This window comes from Epinephelus lanceolatus, chromosome 12 (assembly GCF_041903045.1).
Source record: "Epinephelus lanceolatus isolate andai-2023 chromosome 12, ASM4190304v1, whole genome shotgun sequence".
In the NCBI taxonomy this organism is placed as follows: domain Eukaryota; kingdom Metazoa; phylum Chordata; class Actinopteri; order Perciformes; family Serranidae; genus Epinephelus; species Epinephelus lanceolatus.
In genome coordinates this window covers 12,567,532-12,586,060 of record NC_135745.1, presented here as the reverse complement: position 1 = coordinate 12,586,060, position 18,529 = coordinate 12,567,532, and the positions used below count along the sequence as shown (strand labels likewise).

General features: G+C 40.5%; 1 protein-coding gene across 2 annotated transcripts in view; it reads right to left on the bottom strand.

Moving 5' to 3' along the window:
• The window catches only part of LOC117272151 (receptor-type tyrosine-protein phosphatase N2-like), a 315,897-nt gene that overhangs the window by 120,450 nt on the left and 176,918 nt on the right, over window positions 1-18,529 (bottom strand). For both annotated transcript variants that reach the window (XM_078172961.1, XM_078172962.1), the window contains exon 12: window positions 4,579-4,643. In XM_078172961.1, the coding sequence (XP_078029087.1) occupies window positions 4,579-4,643 (65 nt within the window). The remainder of the gene's footprint in view (window positions 1-4,578; window positions 4,644-18,529) is intronic.

Below are 18,529 nucleotides of genomic sequence, written 5' to 3'. Positions count from 1 at the left end.
AGTGCTCTACAAATAAAGTTTTTTTTTTCTTCTGACGCCATGAAAAGTTGACTTTTTAGAGGTATGTGGTTTTAACAGGACAGCCACGTTACAAGCATATGATGATCTGCCAAACAGTATTTAAAAGGAGATAAAATTAGTACAACCTTAAACATCTACGCAGTAAAATGCAACATACACATTAGTGCAGCAGTACTATTAATCTATAACACCATATATAACAGTAAACACTGACGGGGAACATTTTACTACACAATGACTTTTAGTAGACATTTTAATACTTACACACTGTAACTTAAGTAAGGTTCTGAATGCAGTACTTATACTTCTGTAGTAGTAGTACTTGTAGTACTATTTTCATCGTCTAGTATTAGTAGGTATTGGGTAAACATCTGAATACTTCTTCCCCCCTGTATATAAAAATGATTAAATGAGTTTTAAACACATTCTAAAAACTATAGCTGAATTAATTGATTCTTAATGAGTGTCTGACAAGCTCGGGCTAAAACGGTTTTCAGATATCTTGCTAACAAACTGATATGTCCCCGCTCTTAGTTAGCATTTCCCCTGATTTATTCAAGTGTTGCCTTTATTTTGTAAATTGCCTGCACTTAGAGTTAGAAAAGCAGATATTTCCACTAAACACATCACATCAATATGCTTACTGAAGCTTCAGTGCATTTGCTGTCCTGAATTCCAAAGAACAAAAACGCAGCCATGTGAAAAGGCGAATTACTGCCTCAATTTCTCAGAAACCCGATACGTGAGGAATTTGGAAGTGTGGTCACCAATCACGAATGACCCACGAAGAATGACAGCAGGAGATGTGCTGATTCACTCGGAGACAATTGGACTGGACACGAAAGCTGTTGAAGGACGACATTTTGACTGCTCAAGGGACTGAACCTACAAGACTCTGGTTCCTTACCCTTTAAACAGTACTGGCTTGATGTCTTTGTGCTCAAAGTGAAAACCCTAGAAATTAATCGAAATAAATCTCAGCATAAAAGCATAAAAATAAAGTTATGCCATCAGAATGTCAGTGAGCTTTTTGAGGACAACTTTTACTTTACTTTGAATGATATCAAGTGCCTGTTAAGTCTTACTGCATCATTTCCCTGTTTCGTTCTAAATAAAATTAAATATACTAAAGATACTTTAGTTTACCCATATAATGATGCTTAAAACATTGAATTCTCATTTTCTGTTGATCAAAGTCAACAGATCCACTGGAATTCAAAGATTCAAACCAGCAAACAACCAACACCCCAACCTCCTTTTGAAGTATGTGCTAAGCTTTTGTTGACTCTGATAAGATCTTCAGGTGTTAACTGACCCGGTTCAAATGTTATCACTCTATTAAATAGGTGTTAGTATTGGTTATCAGCATTATAGATGTATGTTAGAAGGCTCATGCTGCACAGACTAGTATGTTTAGAATGTCACGGCTGTGTTTCTTGTGATGTAGTGACAAGTATATGAGCCAACTTTGTCATCGGGAGGTGGAAGGTATGGGGGATGGCGTGACATTGAGACGAGATGGTTGCTAAGCTGCAGACCACTGTTTGAGATCAATAAAAACAACACCAGCTCTTTTTTAGTGAAACATGGAGGCATTTCCAGCAGCTTTTGCACCTCCAAATGGGTATTTTTCAACAAGTAGCTGCATTTCTGGCAGCGTTTGTGCCCCCAAACGTGGGTGTTTTTTGGCAACCTGTCATTGCATTTCTGGGGGCGTTTGCACCGCCAAACATGGATGTTTTTTTTAGCAACCCCTCCTTGTGGTTCCAGTGGGATTTGTGCCCTCAAACATGGATGATTTGTAGTGACCTCTCGTTACATTTCCAACAGCATTTGTGCTCCCAAATGTGGGATTTTAGCAACCCTTCACTGTGTTTCTAACGGCATTTGTGCCTCCAAACATGGATGTTTTTTTGCAACCTCTCGCTGCATTTCTGGCTGCATTGTGCCCCCCAAACTTGGGTGTTTTTTAGCAACCCCTTGCTGCATTTCCAGCAGTGTTTGTGCCCCAAAATGTGGGTGTATTTTAGCAACCTGTCGTTGCATTTCTGGCAGCATTTGTGCACCCAAATATGGATATTTTTGGGAAAAACCCCTCACTGTGTTTCCAGCAACATGGGTGTTTTTTCGTGACCCCTCACTGTGTTTCCAGCAGCTCTTGCGCCACCAAATGTGTTTTTTCTTAGCAGCCCAGGGCTGCATTTCTAGCAACGTTTTTGCCCCCAAGCATGGATATTTTTTTGTAACCCCTTGCTGTATTTCCAGTGGTTGTTGATACCACCAAACATGGGTGATTTTTGGCAACCCCTCACTGCATTTCCAGCGATGGTTGTGCCCCCAAACAAGGGTGTTTTTAGTAACCCATCACTACATTTACAGCAGCTTTTGTGTGATCAAATGTGGGTATTTTAAGCCAAAACATGACCTATTCCTAACCATAACTAAGTGGCTTTTGTGCCAAAACACAACTAAAGCCAATTAATTCTGAACATTATGAACATTGTAACAGAACAGGTTTTTTATTTTGCAATAAAGGGTCAGTGCCCAAACATAGGTGTGTCTGTCTGAAATGACCAACAGGGACGGTCTCTCTAACATTTTAAGCCACTGTGTTTCTCTCTCCTTCTTTCTCCCATGATGACTCTTAAGTAGGTGAAAAGATTACAAAAGGGACTGAAAGTAAAAGGACAGAGACCCTCATTGCCCAGTAATTCAAGTCAAGGTTTTGCTAATATCTGTGCTTAACTTAACATACTTTTCCAATGAAATTCCTGCTCCCTCATTGCACTTCACATCCAGGATTGTCAGGTGCATAAACTTTTACAACCCTACAATAATTTATGTTCTGTTTTACTGATCGACTGTTTTGTCTTTATTGGTTTTATCACATGCTATTCCTCCCCATTACCTTTGCTGCGGCAACAACCCCACAGGGATCAATAAATTTTCATGTTATCTTCCTTTCAAACAGGCACATACATATGCACGGGAATCAATGAGAAAATGAGAATTCATTTTTCCGCCTGCCAAATAAACCCAACGCTCAAACCCGCAGGCCTGTTCAAAATGCCCTCACAGAGTCAAGCTGGAAAACACATCCGCAAGAAAACAAATCGCCTCCTCTCCACTGTTGAGAAACTAACTTTTTTTTTTTTTTTTGTATTTTCAACCCGTCAGCTGTGATGTAGTATGCTAATATTCTTATTTTACCGTGTATGATAAAACTATAATAAACACCGTATGGGGTGATGATGGATGTTTTGTTGCAGGTTGAGACTCTCTTACTATTCCTCTATCTGGCAGTCTGTGATGGAGGGGTTTCTCTGCTTCTCCCCCCCTCCTCTCTCTCTTACAACAGAGGTTCGATTGGCCATAATTGGCTCCTGTTTGCAGGAGGTATTGATCACCTCGATAGGACCTCCACCCCTCCTCCTCCTCCACCCTCCCAACCTCTCTCTCCCACATTCTCCCGCCTTCCCTCCCCCTCCCCCTCTTTTCCAACTGTTTCTCTCTCAGACCTCGCTGCTGCCACTTTGATAAGCGTGGTGAATGGCGTGCCGTCATCAGTGCAGACTAACTCTTGAATCAATAGGCGAGTGCAGACGCTCAGCAGTCTATTTATCGCAAAGATGGTGGAGAATAGCAATGCTAAGAGATGAAAACCAAGAGGGAGAGAGGCTGAGAGAGAAAGAGAAGTGGGAGGGATGAGGTGGGCGCCAAACATCAGAAATGCTGTTAAGATGTTGTTGTTTTTTTAAAAATGCTTCTTACTTAAAGTATAAATATAATTATAAAGAATGTACTCCATACAGTAAGTGACAAAAAGTGAGGGGAAAAAAAAGCAAATGGGATTTGGGTTTTCAGAAAATCAAAAAAAAAATGTATTGTGTATTTCCAGAAGAAAATTACTCCTGAAGACTTTCTACCAAATATAATAAAAACAAAAATAATAGATAGAATCGTTTGTTGTTGTATAAATTGCACTGTAAAAATATCTATTTTCTATTTTAGGCTTCATATTTTTAAGCATGGACACCTCTGTACCTCTCTGTACACATACTGTACCTTTTGTGTACTTCTGGTCTGTGGCTGTTTTACATGGTTTGGTCTGAGCCCCTTTATTCCAATAAAGGGAAATTTGACAGCATACAATGATATTTTAAATGATAGTGTGCTTCCAACTTTGCGGCGACAGTTGGTTCCTTGACTGGTGTGCACAGAGCCCTGACCTCAACCCCATCCAACACCTTTAGGATGAACTAGAACACAGACTGAGAGCCAGACATTATCACCCAGCATCAGTGTGGGACCTCATTAATGCTCTTGTGGCTGAACTGAAGCAAAACCTTGTTGCCAAGTTCCAAATGAGTAAAGGCTGCTGTACAGTAGCAGTAGATTAATGCCAATGAATGGGGTTGTCCACATACTTTTGGCTCTTTAGCACAGGGTGATTCTGATTCATTTGGCTTGAAGACTAAAATCATAGTTTGTTATTACTCATTCAAACCTTTGATTTAAAATGAAAGTGAAAACAAAAGTGTAAAGTGATGTACTCACATCGGTGACCCCGGCCTCCAGGATGCTGACCTTGGCTTCTTTCTCCAGAGCCTCTTTCTGCTGGACTACAGTGGAAAAAAAAAAAAAAAAAAAAAAAAAGAACAGAGAGGGGAAATAAACAACCATAAATAAACTGTCAAACAGTCTGTCAAAATCAAACAGATTTATTTAAGGTGTTACAGACAATAATTTTCTCAGCCGGTGTGTGAAGAAACCAGCCCCTGACAATAACCTACAGAGACCAACACAGTACATAACTCTCCAACACAACAGCAAGCTACAGCATACTCTTACTCTCTATACAGTTTAAACAGGATAAACTTTCAAATTTGATTAATCCCTGGTGTCCACAATAAAGTACTGTATGCATTCATGTGTGTACAGACGCTGCTGTAAATCAAAGGTACAAAATCCACCAAAGCAGCTTTTAAACTCTGCACTCAACTGGTTCACAGAAAATCAATAACTTCCTCCTTCATCCTAAACTTTAAACACGCAACATATATACAGAGGAACCAGAGCCTCACTGATCCAAAACACTTTGAACCAGTGAAACTTACAAATGACTGAAACACATCCTGAGTATTAAATGTTGTACTATCACTGGGTTAAAGGGACAGTTCACCCTTCAACGTGTAGTGCTTTTTAGCAATCTAAATTGTTTGGGCGTGAGTTGCCAAGTGTTGGAGATGGCACTAGATGGCACTTGGCTTGTGGTGATCAAAGCGCCAAATTTTTTTTTTGAAAAACTCAACAGCAACATCTCTTACCAGACATCATGACCTGGTTACTCAAGATAATCCACAGACCTTGTTGTGAGCAGTTTCGTGTAGGAACTATTTTCTTTCTACTAAACTACACCTGCCAACTGTGTCACGGCGCAGAAGGAAGTGTGCATCTACTCATGGAGGAGAAGCTCATACTCATGACATCACGAGATGTAAAAATGAATGGGGTCACAACAAGTTCCATCATATTGGAGAGAAGGCAGACATCTCTAAGGTTGATACCTGCAACACTCAGCAACTCACACCAAAACAATCCCAAATGATAAATGGCACTACAGGTAAGAGAAAAAATATGTGTATTTTTGATTTTGGGGTGAACTGTTCCTTTCAGAAGCATATCACAGCAGTTTTACGATTTTTTGTTTCAAAGCTGTAAGATCACATTATCATTTGATTCTTCAACACATTGTAGGGCTGGATAATGGGAGATTTTATATGGTGATGGAGATATGAGACTATATATCATCTTAGATTCTGAATATCGTTGTATCATGATATGGCATAAATGGTGTTTTTTTGTGTTTATATTTTCTGGAAAAAAAAAAAAAAAAAGTCATCCCTACAACTTTTTTGCATCAGAGAGGGTATCTGGTCAGAAATATTGTTAGTCCTAGTGCTTTTGAGGAGATTTAAAAGTATTGAGATATATAGCGTATATCGAGATATGGCCTAAAAATACTGTGATATATCGCAACATATTGCCCTGCCCTAATTCATTGCTGTCTTTGTTCCACACTTCCAACTTAGTACTTTGGAGGCCCCGAGAGGCAGCAAGAGACTCTTAAATCTTGTTGATTTATGACTTCATGTGTAGAGAAGATTTTGCACCAGTGACCACAGTGACACGAACGTAAAGGTTTTTAGTTTGATGTAGTTACCTCTTTCTCAATCTCTTTAAACAGATATCTGCATATAAATACAAAATATGAAGGGGACAGGAAAAGATTTAGGTATCGAATGTGTTCTGGTGTCTGTCTGTAGCCCATTTGTAGTCTGAGCAGAATTGACCAATCATGTTTGAAGGGCAGGCAAACAGTCTGTGTGGAGAGGCAGAACATACTGGACGATATCCAATCTCAGAACCCATAGCCTGAAGACAATTTAGCTTCACAGTAGTTTTTTAAGGTATCTGCATTCACATGCAGTTATCTGTTTATGGAGATTAGCATAAATGACCAACCCACGGAAAAGGAAGTCTTGGCCCAAATATCTGCTGGCTATACCAGACCAACCCCAAATATTGGCCCTCATCCACAGAGGCTATACTGTTGCCAAAAAAATAGCCAGTAGGTTCTGAGAATGCCTCTTTCTTTACTTTTAGTTATTTGTGATCAGTCACATTTCGCATTTCCAGCTTTTACCTCCAGCTGGTGAAGTGGTGAGCAGGTAGGGGGTCAAAATCATATTGTACAGTTGATGAGCAGTCATATTGGCTGTTGAGTGGGATACGGTTTTATAAAGCTTTGGTGCAAGTCCTGTTCTCCTCTCAAACATTTCTAGATTCACCGTACCACAGCTATCCTTTAAACTAATCACAGTGCTTAGCCTAGGTGATGATGTCACTGGGGTTATCATGAGCACTTCCCAGACACCACCATTTGCTGAATTAGGCCAACAACACCTCCACAGGGCTCGACAATAAATTCTGCCATTCCAGAACCAAATGAGCTATTACTGTAGCATATCTTCACTTTATGAAATATGAATTCTTAACCTGACCTGCCGCCAGGCAAATATTACAACAAATTTCCACGCAAATAGAATTAAACCCTGCACAAAGCTCTCTTTTTTATCGCCTTACAGGAAAACAAATGGAGGGCTACAATTGAAATTCACAGCAGAGCACATATTAAAGCCAGAACAAAATGTTATGAAAAAAAGAAAGGATACATAATTACATTCACTTTACTTTGCATCTGAATACACCGGTGTGGAGACAGGGAGCGAGTCTCCTTTGTTGACACACCAGGCAGATGAAGGATATGCAAATAGCGAGCCTTGACTCTGCCCTAGTCCTTCAAATTCAGCTTTTATAATCAGTCTTTCAATCTGTCAGAGCATAATTCTCTAGTGTTGCCATGAGTTGTGTTACCACAGACCTTGACCTTAAACCCCATTGTCTAAATGAGTAGCTGTAGTACAGTAAAACCACATCATTGACCTATAAGCAAATAAATACTCTGTTAGCACTTACAATCTCTCTAATACCTAAAAAATAACAGTTACAGTACAGACATTAAGTGTGTGCATGTTTTGGTAACTGCTTGGTGCCTTAAAGTGCATTAAATGATAGCTGGTATTCATAAAGTAGGAAACCTAGACTCATCTTCACTACATATACTGTAATAAAACCACTGTGAACTGTTTCTAATGCAGACATGGTGGACTGGTCGGCGTCCAGGCCCCAGACAGAGATGTATGAACACCTTGTCGGCAATAGCCAAGTGGGCCAACATGTCTTAATAGTGTTGTCAGCAGGTAGCGAGTGCAGCCTCAGCTCCCTTCAGTGAGAAATAGAAGCTGAAGTGGCTGAATTGGTTTGTCAGCGTCACCTCTTCTTCTGTTCACTGAGGAGCATCTGAATAGACTTCTAGTTCAGTGCTACACGTGTCTAATGGAGACGTAGGTTGCGTCTTGTTTGGGTTGTCCCATGTCTTCAGCAAGCTGAAGTCTTGGGTGTTCTCCTTCACTTGTCAGTTGTTGTGACATCGCTAAATGGGGTGTGGTCAGAAGTGCAACATGCTTGAAAGGTTCGGGCCACAGAGAGCAGTGCAGCAGCTGTATGTGATTACCTGTTGATTTGCTTTTGGAAGCTGAATTCATTCATTGTCTTTTGCTTGCAGGAACAGGACTGCTTGCAGTTTTTAAGGGCAGTAGCCTCATAATTCTTGTTTGGGTCCCGACCTTAAAGTCTGCCCACCCCACCAAGTTGACTCATTAGTCTGGCATTGTGATATGAAATAGCGGTTCCTCCATTAAAAAGCAATCAATCCAATAAGTGCTACTGGGTGACTTACGATCAGCCAATCAGTAACACAAGCGAGACTAACGCAATTGTCAAAGTGTTGTCAAGCTGTGTGGTGGAACCAAGGAGGAGACAGTCACTGCTATCAAGGCTGTTCTAAATTGAAATGTCTTCTTAATATCGCCCAACATTGTAGTTTGTTGTTACTTAGCTCTGCTCCACTCTTGAAGATGAAAACGGAGTGTAACGACTTGACAATTCTGTCTGATATATCAGTAGGGATAGGTATCGTTAAGATTTACTACTCTCTTTACTATTTACTACTACTCTTATCGATACTCCTTATCGATTCGGTACTCAATACTCTTATCGGGTCTTTTTCATTTCTAAATAATTGCTTTTTAGTGAATACATTATTTTAAGAAGAATAAGCTCAGAACAGGATTATTTAATATTTTAAATTGATCTAAATGCTGTTTCTAGAGCAGCAACAGTATTTTTACAACAGCAAAGTCACTATATAAATAATATTCCTGACATCACAATCCTGAGTGAAGTGTGGGCTAGTTTTTATCAGTTACTGTAAGTCATTCCCCCTGTCCTGCTGTCTCTCTCTCTACACTGTGTGCAGGTAACATTAGTGTTGGCAGAGAGAGGAGGGGCTGATAATTAAGCCCTGGGGCTCGTGTAATACTGGGTTTCGGTACCCATCCTTGGACATCAGGCAAACTATGAGCTTAACTTCCTCCTGGCTACTTGATGTTAATGGCACCTTGTAACTCTCATTGCTTGCATCTGTTTGGATTAGTATTGATAAAACAAAGTTTACCCAGTTTACTGCCAAAAATCACAAGAAAGTGATCTTCCCTGATGCACCTCATCCATGACGCCCCAGAGCTGTGTAAAGTATGGCTTTAGTCACTGGGCGTACCAAAAGTAGCACAGCAAAACAGGTGGACCCTTAGTGATGCACTCACTACTTGCTGGTTGTGCAATAGCTCCTGCACCATTAGAAGTGGCTAGTTTAGTGAATTTACTTTGCCCCTGCTGGCAAAACCAAGTGATTCCCATCTAAAATGTTTCTGTTATATGTGCTGGTGTGGTGGAGCCTTAAGGGCCGGGCGCAAAAAGTGTTTATACCCGATCTGAACAGCCACACTCAAAGGTGGAGTGAAAAGCAAGCCATCATAAAGACGCCAGAGATGCGATATTGTTCATATATGAAGATAACAACACACATTTTCAGAAAGTTTCTTTTGTAAGACGCTCACAGTGTTGCACTTGGTTGCTCACATGACAGGCGACAGAAATAGTTGTGGTGAGAATGAAGAAGAGAGCTAGAGGGGGAAGTTCAAACCATTGCTTTTCTCTCACCAACGCACAGCTAGCCAATTACAGTGTGATCACTGGTTTCAGAGAGTTACAGAAACAGTTGGACATGGGCCCTCCTAATGCAATGTCAAAGAACTGTGTGTGTGTATGTGGCCTCTAGAGTACAGTCAGAGACTATAAGGAGGCTTTCAGATTGAGGTGGAAAATACTGTCACAGAAAACAATGCAAAGCAGCATACCATAAAAAACTAGGACTAGCCAACATTTTGTTAGATCACTTTCTAGTATTATATCTGCCTCACTAGGCAAAGGAAAGAACTGAAGAAGATAGTTTCAAGCTTACGTCATGTTTCTGGCCGAAAGTGCAGACCTGTCTGTTTTTCTTGCCAGATATCACAACTCAATCTGAAAAGTTTCATTTTGGGAGAGATAAGGAGGAAGAGGTGAGGAGTGGTTTGTTCAGAAGTTTGTTTTGCACCCTCTGGAGCCATAAGTTCTGGCCTACAGAGATAAATAATTATTATTGCAGCTTTAACTTACTTTTATTTTACAGATAAAAATCTATTTTATTTGTTTCAATCTGATGTTGTCAATCCTTTTGTTGGTGCCATTTCTTTCAAACTGCGGCTATTGTCACTTACTTTGAATAAAAGTTGCAGTGGTGCCAATGGATTGATTTTCTCCAAAATGGTTTAAAGGATTAATTAAGTTGAAATGAAACACAGGCAGAGATGGTAAACAGCAGGCAACTTTGGGGCCAGACTCAGTGAAACAAGTAAAGACTCTGTTGCCTAAAGTGCCTCTGGTAATTGGTGAGGCAAAACCTATTTGAGTTGCATCTGCAGGAAAGCCTAATTGACAGGCTCTCACACACACACAAAAACACACACACTGAAACACCTAGAAACACACACACACATTTAATTCCTGATACAGAATCAGAGTAAAAGCCTGATATACCCAAACACAAACAAACATGAAAGCGCTCGACTTGATTTTCGTTGGGAGGGAAATCAGAAAACTCTGCAGCAACACGGGCGCCCGTCTGGTTCCCCGGAGTGACTTGCCATGCGGCCAGCAAGCGTGACTACATCACAGGCAGAGAGCTCCCTCTAATTAGGCAACAAGTCTTTGGACCCCCCCAACACCGCGGCACTGCGGCCTCTCCTAAATGTAGCCAAGAGCTACCCGGACCATCCATTCCTCTCCTTTCCTGCAGACTACAAATGAGTCCAAGTCGGATGAGAGCACTGCTCGTGTACAGGCAAGCTGAGGTGCCTCATTTGTACCCCAGCAAGCTTTCGCTCCAAAACCCAAATTGGATCCATTTTTAAGAAGCGGCTGGGTGTCGTGATCAGGCCGACTGGTGACTTTTCTTTAGCCTGGCTGGCAGTGCAGTGTGAAAATAAGCCATAATGTGACAAAATGGGAATGAAGCAGCGACGAACTGCAGACTGAGAGCGAGCTGAAGGGAAATGATCTATACTCAGATTATTCTCTTTTTTCCCATTTCAAGAATATTCCATCTTCCATTGTACCTCTCAGATACATTTGGACTGTGGGGGAAAAATTGGGCCTGAAGGAAGAAACGAAGACCAAATCTCATTTCTACAAAAGGGGCCCCTTTATTTTCCCTCCAAAACACACGGAGGCGCTTCATTTGTCACCCGGGCCGCCCCGTCCTGAATTTTGCTTTATGTTAACTCAATGTATCTGAGGCGCCTAGAGGGAAACACAGCGAGTGCCAGGGATTCAGAAATGCTTCATTTTTCACTGTTGACAAAAGGGAAAGGCCCAGGCTGGCTCCACGAGTCCTGGACCAACAGAATAGATGCTTTTGCAACACTGAGGGGTCGTTATTTCAACCACTAACCACACCCACCCACCCAACCTCCATACCTCTCATTCACCCTCGCGGGTACATTTCAGGAGTCGTATAATGAGAAGAAAACAACAGCCATCCTTCAAAACCAAAGGCAGAGCAGCGCCATAGCTGCAGTGACACAGTACAGAGATGTAATCACATTAGCTGATCATGAGAGCCACGATCCCTGGGCAAATTAAAATATATCGCTGGCTGTTTTTTTCCGTGGCCCTGCAAGATCCGGCCCGATGCTCTCAACCATTACTGAATGTCTTGCAGATAATAAAAAAGCCAACAGGAAAAAAATAGTTGTGGCTAATAAAAAAAGGCAGCAGAAAAAAATAATGCAGCTAATATAAAAAAAGCTAAAAGTAAAACAGATCATAAAGCCGGGAGAAGTTATGAGAAGTGAAGTTCAGTCGTTTATTTCAGATGGTAAGCTTATTCCAGATACAAAAGCCATCTGAGGAGCTTTGTGTCTAAATGAGATGTGCATTATTTGAAATATGCACCCCCCCCCACAAAAAAAAAGAAAAAACTTGATGGGAAAACTTTACTTTTCAAAAGTCTACTGAAAACAGTATTTACCATTTTTCCCTTTAAACAGCTAAAATAAAGCTATGCAACACGTGTGTGTAGTGTCCCTGTCATACAGCGAAATGAGCAGTGCTCTAAAGAGGTATGATCCTGTGTGCCCAAACTACAGGAGCAACAGTGCAACAAGAAAAGAGAACTGTCACGATGATCAGTCCTGAAAATTATTACAATATCTAAGAAAAACGACATTAACACTAACAAAGCATTCATGAAGTTTCTTTGTTATGTCTAATCCGCTGTATCGTTTTAGCAATAAAGGACCAGAGTTGACTTTTTCCCCTATAAAATACAGACATTTTCAACATTTTGTAAATGAACTCTTCATCTCATAATCGCCGCTACGAGTCATGAGTATTTCTGTCAAAACAGATTTGCCTGTCGGTTTTTCAAAAGCATCTTAATTAGATATGGTTTCGCTCTCACTTGCATTAATTTGATTTCTGATATCAACTTTTCAGCCTTCAATCTGTTCCATGTTGATACCCTCACTCCCCCAGCCCGGGTGTTATTGCCTGCAGTAATCTAGGATGCAGTATGAACCGGCAGCAGTGGCTTGGGTTGTATTAATGTGTGTATGTGTGTGTGGGTGTGTGGGTGGGGGGGGGGGGGGGCTCCATGAAGACAATGCCATGTGTAATTAAATTCAAAAGCAGGGGGCCGAAATGGCATCCAGGGCCACCTGGGGGACGAGAGACCATTAAGGGAGGCGAGAAAGAGACAGAGGGAGAGAGATGTGAAGATTGCGCAAAAACAGGAAGAGAGAGGATGATAGACAGGTGGGGGAGACAAAATGAGAGGTGGGATAAAAAGTGACAGAGACAGATAAAAAGGGGTGAGGGAGGAAAGGGTGAGGGAGAAAGAAAAAAAATGTAGATAGAGGAACGGAAGGAAGAAAGAAGAGGGAGAAAGAAAGAGGAATATGGAGATCGAGATATACAAAGAGGAAACTAGAGAGACAAGGAGACAATAAAGAAGAAGAGAGGAATGGGACAAAAAGACAAAAAGAGAGACATTACGAGGATAGAAAGTAGAACCAAAAAACTAAGGTCAAACTAGAAGTAAAGGAGCCCTAAAACTGATGCAGTATCAACATGCTAAATCATGTAATTAAAGGAAGCCTTGTTAATTTTCTAGTCAGAAAGATGCTCAGAAAAATGCAATCAATACCACAAACCTGTGACTGTCACTGTGCTCCTGAGATAAGGGAAGATATTTGTTTTGCCAGTCCACCATAAGTTCAGGTTTTGTTCTTTAAGGATTGACAGAATGTTTTCTCACACTTGTTTTTAATTTATAAAACCCAGATGTAGACATATGATTTGTCTCAAGACCGATAGAATACTTCATGAAAAGAAATTGTCACAAAACTACCTTAACTTACATTTTACAGACATGAGACAACAGGACAGAAGTGGTGCATATTAACAACACATTATCATATACTGCAAAGTTGATAGATCCCTGCAGAGAACCTCGGCATACAATAAGATGCAATAAATGCCAATATAGGCCTATATTTAGGCCTAGTGAAGCATGTAAGGCCAGCTGAATTCAGTTCTTCTCGATTTTGTTCCTAAAGCACTTAAATGCTGTAGAGGGGACTTAAAACTCAAAAACATCATTTACTTGCAACCTTCTTCAAAAAAATAAAAAAATAAAGAAATAAAAATTCTGCAGCTGTCTGTAACAAAGAGTAGCGTGAAAGTCAAGAGCTCTCACTCTGCAGCAAAATCTGGGGACCAAAACATTCCCAGAAGTACACTGCGCAACACACTAACTAGCCAAAAAAAAAAAACAAAAAAAAAAAAAAAAAAAAAGACAGTCTGAGTTGAAGCAATCTCAGTTGACTGAGGGGTCTCTGACTGACGATATGAATCTCCACCTTTCAAGGGGCGGCCCTAAACAAAACAAAACAAAAAACCCCAGGAAGATGTGACAATTTATATCTATTAACTACAATTAAAAACTTTTCTTTAGAGTATCATAATGTTGCTTTTTTTTTAACGGCCCAGCTGTCGCCAGGCTGCGTGCCAACCAGTCACTCAAGACCAAAAGTTGAAAAACTATTCACATAGAAGTCGAATGTGTCGCTCTCTGAAGTTGCTATGGCTAACTTGTCAGCAAACAATTATCTACAGAGTCCAGCATTACAGCCGTCGCCATCTTGGTTTTTTGGAGCCAGAGGTGACCATATTTGGATGAGAGGGTGGAACTGTGTTGGAGTGAGGAGTGAATCTGACTCATAGACTGTAGCAATGCCTCACAGATATTTAAGGTCAGTCAAGGCCTGACCTTAAATATGCATAATTTTAAACCTTAATATAATGTGAATGGGTGAGTTACATAAAATTCATCCCCTTTACAGTTGTCATGAAGAGGGAAATTAGCTATAGAAAACTGCATTTTTTTTACCAGGCTGTAAACATGTTTATTTCTGATGTAAAGTTGGGCATTTTAACATGGAGGTCTAAAGGAATGACTGGCTTCTGGAGCCTGCCTCAGGTGGCCATTCAAAGAACTGCAATTTTTTGCACTTCTGTGTTGACTTCACTTTTAAACCTAAAAAGTTGCCGCTTGATTAACATCCCATTGGAGTAATGTTTCTGTCCACCTGATAAATATATGTCCAATATTTACTCTCGTTTACCTTCTGAGAAACAAAATCTCTTCAGCTGCCAGATGTTCTATTTTTTTAACCAGTCAGTCTCTAACTGTGTCTGTCTGCTATTTGGTGCTGAGCACTTACATAGTGTAGCTTTTCCACTAAGAACAGCTGTCTGCTGCTGCTGCTGGAGACACTGTTGATGAAAGCAGTGAGACTGAACCATACAGTAAATGTGAGCTATAAGAGGCTCAGCAGAGCTGCAGAGTGAGGTGTTGATTCTCTGTAGGTTCTTCACTATGAATGATACATTTTCATTCATTGTGAAAAAAAATCTTGTTAGTGTAGCATTAAATTAACTTAGTCTGCTTCAGAATTTTGAGTTTCTTTTTCTCTGGATTAATTTTCACGTGACGATATTTTGCAAATATTGCATAGAATACAAGAAACTACAGAGATATACGTGTTTTTTGGAGGTCAATTTTTTTAGCTTTTGCACCACAAATAAATGCATCAACCGATCAAGTTGTGTGGAAGGAACGACATGTCACAACAATGGCCAACCTGTTGATCATTTGTGAGCAAGTGTCGGAAATTTGCATTGCTGCCACTAAGATTGGTTTTCATGATGGTAATTCATTATGCCCCGTTGTGTAAAGGCCCTTACAAGTGAAAATATTACAGGGTATTTTCTTCACAAAATGATCTGAATGTGCCTCGTACATGACGTAACCTTTTGCTATAAAGTTAACATCGGGGTAATCGAGTCCCCACCTCCTATGAGTGATGCTGAACTATCCAGATCCAATTACAAAACAACTGTAATGTGTTTGCTTACCTTGTTGTGTTGAACACTGCTCACCGCTTTAATTGATGACATTTAGCTCTTCACTTCTGCTCCGTTTGATTCATTCACATTTTAAAAAGGCAGGTATTAAACACCTCTACTAGTTTACATAAACAATTCATTAAGCTGATATGACACTGGGGACCCTGGCAGGAAAACATATCCCCACCACCCACAACAATTAATGACCTTGCATCAACCGACGCCTCGCTGCACTGAGACAGGAAGCCCTGTTCCAATAACAAGCGTTCATTAGCAGATCACCACTCACACTATGAAATATAAACCCGAATAAATCAGCAAAAAAAAATAAAAATTAACCTCTGTTTTTACTGGGAGATTTTCCCACTGAAGCGGTTGGGAAGTGTGTAAAAGAGGTTTTCTTTCTGAGAGGGAATTGTCATAAAAAACTAATATTCCCCAAGTGGAGGTGACCTTTGAGAAATTGAGTCTTGAGTCATAAAACCCAATACTCCACAAATGGAACTGACCTCCAGTATGTGTGGGGGGGAAAATGAAATAAAACCCTGTTCTGGCTTCAAAGATGTGATGACAAACTGGGTTTGTGCAAATTTTGCCTCCAGTCTCAGTTTTTTCATACACCGCCACTTCCTCTCTCCTTTTATTCACTTCACCTCACTTTTTCTTCACTTCCTTCCTTCTCCATCTCCTGATTTGTCTCCTTCCTTCCTTTTTCTCTCTGCATGTCTCCTCTCTTCCTGTCATCATCAATCTATCTCCCTCTTCCCATTCTCCGTATGTCTCCTTTAACACCACCCAACTGATCCCTCTTACCCTCTTATCCCTCTCTTAATATCACAGGACAATTGTTTGGTTAAATGTTGTTCGCTTCACTCAGCTGCCGGCCTTACATCAAGCAACTTTTCAAGCCATTTTGTCAGACAGATTTCCAATGTCGGAACAAATCATGAGGGTTATACCTCAGTTGATCTTGATCTTGACTGGTGTAAGGTGGTCATAAAACACAGTCTGAGCTGCCTTAAGTCAGTCTTTTTCTTGTCTTAATGTGACAAAATCAAACATCTTTGAATATCATATCATGAATATCATAAGTTTTTAGTCTTGGCTAATGCAAATACTGAAGTTCAATGACATGAACATTGTCAGTAATTAATACCTGCGCTTCCTCTGTCATGACCTGTCAAGTTACCTAGATTCATGTTCATGGGTCATCCCTGTGTTTCCTGTTTTATTTTGGTAACCACTGTCTCATCTCGTTTCAGATCCCACGTTCTGTCAAGTTTCCCTCCTTTGTGATTACTTGCCCCGCCCTGATGTGTTTCACCTGTGTCTCATTGTCTCCCTTGTCGTACTTTATTTAAGTCCCTGTCTTCCCCTTGTCTGTTGCCAGATTGTCTTTACCCTTGAGTAAGAGTTCTAACGTTTCCCTGGTGTTCCCTCTGTGTGTGTTTTTGACCGTTATTGCTTGTGACCACCCTTTTTGCCTGTCGTTTTTGGATACTTTTGCCTGTGTGACTGACTACCCATGTACCGACCTTAGCCTGATTAAAAACCTTGAACTTTCATCTGAGTCTGTGAGTCTGCTTTGTGAGTCCATCTCCAGTTTGTGCTTGATACTCTCCAGCACAAAACTAGAAGCAGACAAGCAAAAGCAGCAAACTGGGTAGACAGCAAACATAAAGGGGACTCCGGGAGGTGCAAAAAATGTGAAAAACTCTCGGTTCTCTTGAACTGTGGAAAAGGAAGAGAGACTGTTTAAGCTGTGGAGTGAACAAGGGTCAGTGTTAAATTTGGTGTGTATCTGATCCACCAACCAGCACTTATTTCGTGAAAAAAACAAAACTTTTGAAATGGTTTGCCTCTCATTTCCAACGATCTCCTCCCACTAAAATAATGCAGCTAACCAATGACCATAAAAAAGCTACAGCAAATCCATCTTCATAGATCCTATTGATGCTGAATTGACAACACAGTTGACATATGACGCCTTTTATCTTGTGCTCTTTCTTTGTGCTACATCCATTCACAATTCTCTTTCTATCCCACTTTGACCACTTCCACCAATCAGCTGACTATGGGTGTTCCCTCTCCTGATTAGCCAATCAAACTTTGCCATGATCTCCTTCAGCCATTCATGTTGCTGCTGCCAAACTCTTCACATCCAGATCCTCAGCTCCCTCTTCATCTCATCTCATCACCACCATTACCACAATCAGTGTATAGACTCTAGGGGAGGTTCCCTAATCTACGTCGTCTTTACCACCCTCCTGGAATAGATGACATAATGATGGGGTCTAATCCCCAAAGACTTTTGACATTTCTCATACTTTCTCATGCAAATAAATATTCTTTTCTCTCAGAACAAGTCTCTCTTGATTGAACTGGATTTATGTGTATTTGCTGACATGTAAGGAATTGTTCGTAAGTCATATTTCATAAAGGGTGTTTGGCATAATATTTTCCACCATAATAATCTCAAAATACATCTAGCTGTAGTCTTGCAAATAGCAACCCTGAAAGACCCTCAGTCTTTGCCAAATCTTAGAGTGTGTTACTAAAAACACACCCTGTCTTTACATGTCAGAGGGTATCAGATTTTAGTCTGATAAAAGTATTTTCAAAGTCTTTCCAAAGTCTTCTGGCATAAGGCTATAAGGCCATCCAAATTCTTTTCACAAGAAACTCTGTGACTTTGACATGGGAGGTTGCTGTTCTCGAGTCACCTCCCAACAACTGTCAAAACTAGTTTCTTTTTTACCATGAATCCAATTTTTCCTTGAAAGAGTACCTCCTCAATTTATCATTGCACTCCTGCAACACTGTCATACTTCCGATGGACAGTAAAAAACAAAAATGAAAAAGGATCCAAATCGATGCAGCAGAACCAGAGGATATTTTCTTTTTTATTAAACACAATCCTCTTCCCTGTCAAAATCTGGTGGCTACTGGCTGACCTGACCGCCAACAGTTTGAT